At 57.2% G+C, this 2382-nt stretch overlaps 1 protein-coding gene across 1 annotated transcript in view; it reads right to left on the bottom strand.

Annotated features, from left to right (window-relative positions):
• Positions 1-2382, bottom strand: part of ADAMTS2 (ADAM metallopeptidase with thrombospondin type 1 motif 2) — a 230117-nt gene that overhangs the window by 24885 nt on the left and 202850 nt on the right. Inside the window, exon 13 of the mRNA XM_025388450.1 lies at positions 925-1058. Coding sequence (XP_025244235.1) covers positions 925-1058 — 134 coding nt within the window. The remainder of the gene's footprint in view (positions 1-924; positions 1059-2382) is intronic.

Here is a 2382-nt window from a genome sequence, read left to right on the forward strand (position 1 = left end):
CTCCAGCCTCCAACCTCCAGCCCCCAGCCCCCAGCCTCCAGCCTCCAGCCCCCAGCTCCAGCCTCTAGCCCCCAGCTCCCAGCCTCCAGCCTCCAGCCCCCAGCCCCCAGCCCCCAGCTCCAGCCTCCAACCTCCAGCCCCCAGCCCCCAGCCCCCAGCCTCCAGCCTCCAGCCTCCAGCCCCAGCCGCTGCACCTGCGCCCCTCCCCTAGAGATGCCTTCCTGCCGACGCTGCTGTTTCTCAGGAAGGTCAAGCCAGAGTCAAGCCAGAGTCAAGCCAGAGTCAAGCCAGAGTCAGCCTCCGTGACTCCTGCCATCCGTCCTGTCTACACAAGCCCTAAGCAGAGGCTTTCAGTTGTTTGCAGGGGAGCCTGGCAGGGACAAGTCTATGTTCATGTCACTGTCACATGCCGAGGTGACACGATTGTTTTTCCTGACAGCCTAAGACTGAAGCCAAAGGCATCATAATAAAAGAAAACAGGGGCGGCATTTCTACAAAGCACCAAACCAGTGACCCTCACAGGGGTCCCCCAGATCCAGCAAGAAGCTGCCCAGTGCCCTGCAGGGTGTAAGGACGGGGCCTGCTTCACAAGGGTCCCCTGTAGGTCACGTGCATTGGAAATCACCTGGGATGCTCCTAAAAATTCACGCTCCCAGGCCACCACCCTGACCTGTGGAATCAGGATGTCTGAGGTGGAGTCCAAACTCTCCAGGTGAATCCTAGGCATACTCAAGTCTGAGGCTCCCAGCACAGGGAAGAGGTAAACAGACATTTGCTAAGAGCCTGCCCTGGTCCGGGCATTGTTCTGACACTTTGTGTGCTTAACCTCACGCATCTTCCCTGTAGCCCGAAAAGCGGGAGGTCTGTACCCAGGAAGCTGAGACTTGACACGGTAGCCCCCTGCGCCGGCCTCTGTGTACTCACCCTGCAGTCCCCGCGCACGCAGAGGCTGAAGGCGTCCTTGTAGGAGCAGCGTGTCCCGTCATGCACCATGCGCTTCATGGACACCACCTCCCCAGTCTCCCTGGACTCGCAGTACAGGTGGCATCTCTCCTTGGCTGGAAGGGAAGCAGCCGGGGGTCTGCAAGGAGCCCTGATGGCTTCCCCAGGTGTGTGCAAAGGAGGCACCACACAGGGAGACATTTCCACGAGGGTCTTAGGACTCACCTGCCCCCACGTGGCCCGCCCTCCAGGGCAGACAGAGAGGGAAAGGGGTAGGTGACAGCAGCCCCCGCCCTGTCTCTGTGTCTCCTGAGCCTTTGACCCTGGTGGTTGTGGACTTCGGAAGAGCTTTTCCCAACCAAGCCAGCCAGGCTGTTGGTGCAGCCTGGCTCTCACATCCCGAGGCCCCGCCTGGAGACCCCTGAGGCTGCAAATGACTGTTTGCTGGGTCCCTATCTAAATAACCCTTTCCAGGCCGGGCACGATGGCTCACGCCTGTAGTCCCAGCACTTTGGGAGGCTGAGGTGGGTGGATCACTTGGGGTCAGGAGTTCAAGACCAGCCTGACCAACATAGTGAAACCCTGTCTCTACTAAAAATACAAAAATTAGCTGGGTGTGGTGGCGGGTGCCTGTAATCCCAGATACTTGGGAGGCTGAGGCAGAAGAATTGCTTGAACCCAGGAGGCGGAGCTTGCAGTGAGCCAAGACTGCACCACAACACACTGCACTCCAGTCTCCAGCCTGGGTGACAGAGCAAGACCCCACCTCAAAAAAAAAAAAAAAGAAAAAAAAAGGTCAGGAGCAATGGCTCACGCCTGTAATCCCAGCACTTTGGGAGGCCAAGGCGGGCAGATCACAAGGTCAAGAGATTGAGACCATCTTGGCTAACACGGTGAAACCCCATCTCTACTAAAAACACAAAAACAAAAATAGCCGGTCGTGGTGGCGGGCACCTATTGTCCCAGCTACTCGGAAGGCTGAGGCAGGAGAATCAGGTGAACCTGGGAGGCGGGGCTTGCAGTGAGCCGAGACTGCACCACTGCACTCCAGCCTGGGCGACAGAGGGACTCTGTGTCCCAAAAAAAAAAAAAAAAAAAAGGTAAATAAAGAATCCTTGCCGGGTGCGGTGGCTCACGCCTGTAATCCCAGCACTTTGGGAGGCCGAGGCGGGCGGATCACGAGGTCAGGAGATCGAGACCATCCTGGCTAACACGGTGAAACCCCGTCTCTACAAAAAATACAAAAAAAACTAGCCGGGCGAGGTAGCGGGCGCCTGTAGTCCCAGCTTCTTGGGAGGCTGAGGCAGGAGAATGGCGTAAACCCAGGAGGCGGAGCTTGCAATGAGCTGAGATCCGGCCGCTGCACTCCAGCCCGGGCGACAGAGCAAGACTCCGTCTCAAAAAAAAAAAAAAAAAAAAAAAAAATCCTTTTCAATTTTT

Source organism: Theropithecus gelada, chromosome 6 (assembly GCF_003255815.1).
Source record: "Theropithecus gelada isolate Dixy chromosome 6, Tgel_1.0, whole genome shotgun sequence".
Lineage (NCBI taxonomy): Eukaryota > Metazoa > Chordata > Mammalia > Primates > Cercopithecidae > Theropithecus > Theropithecus gelada.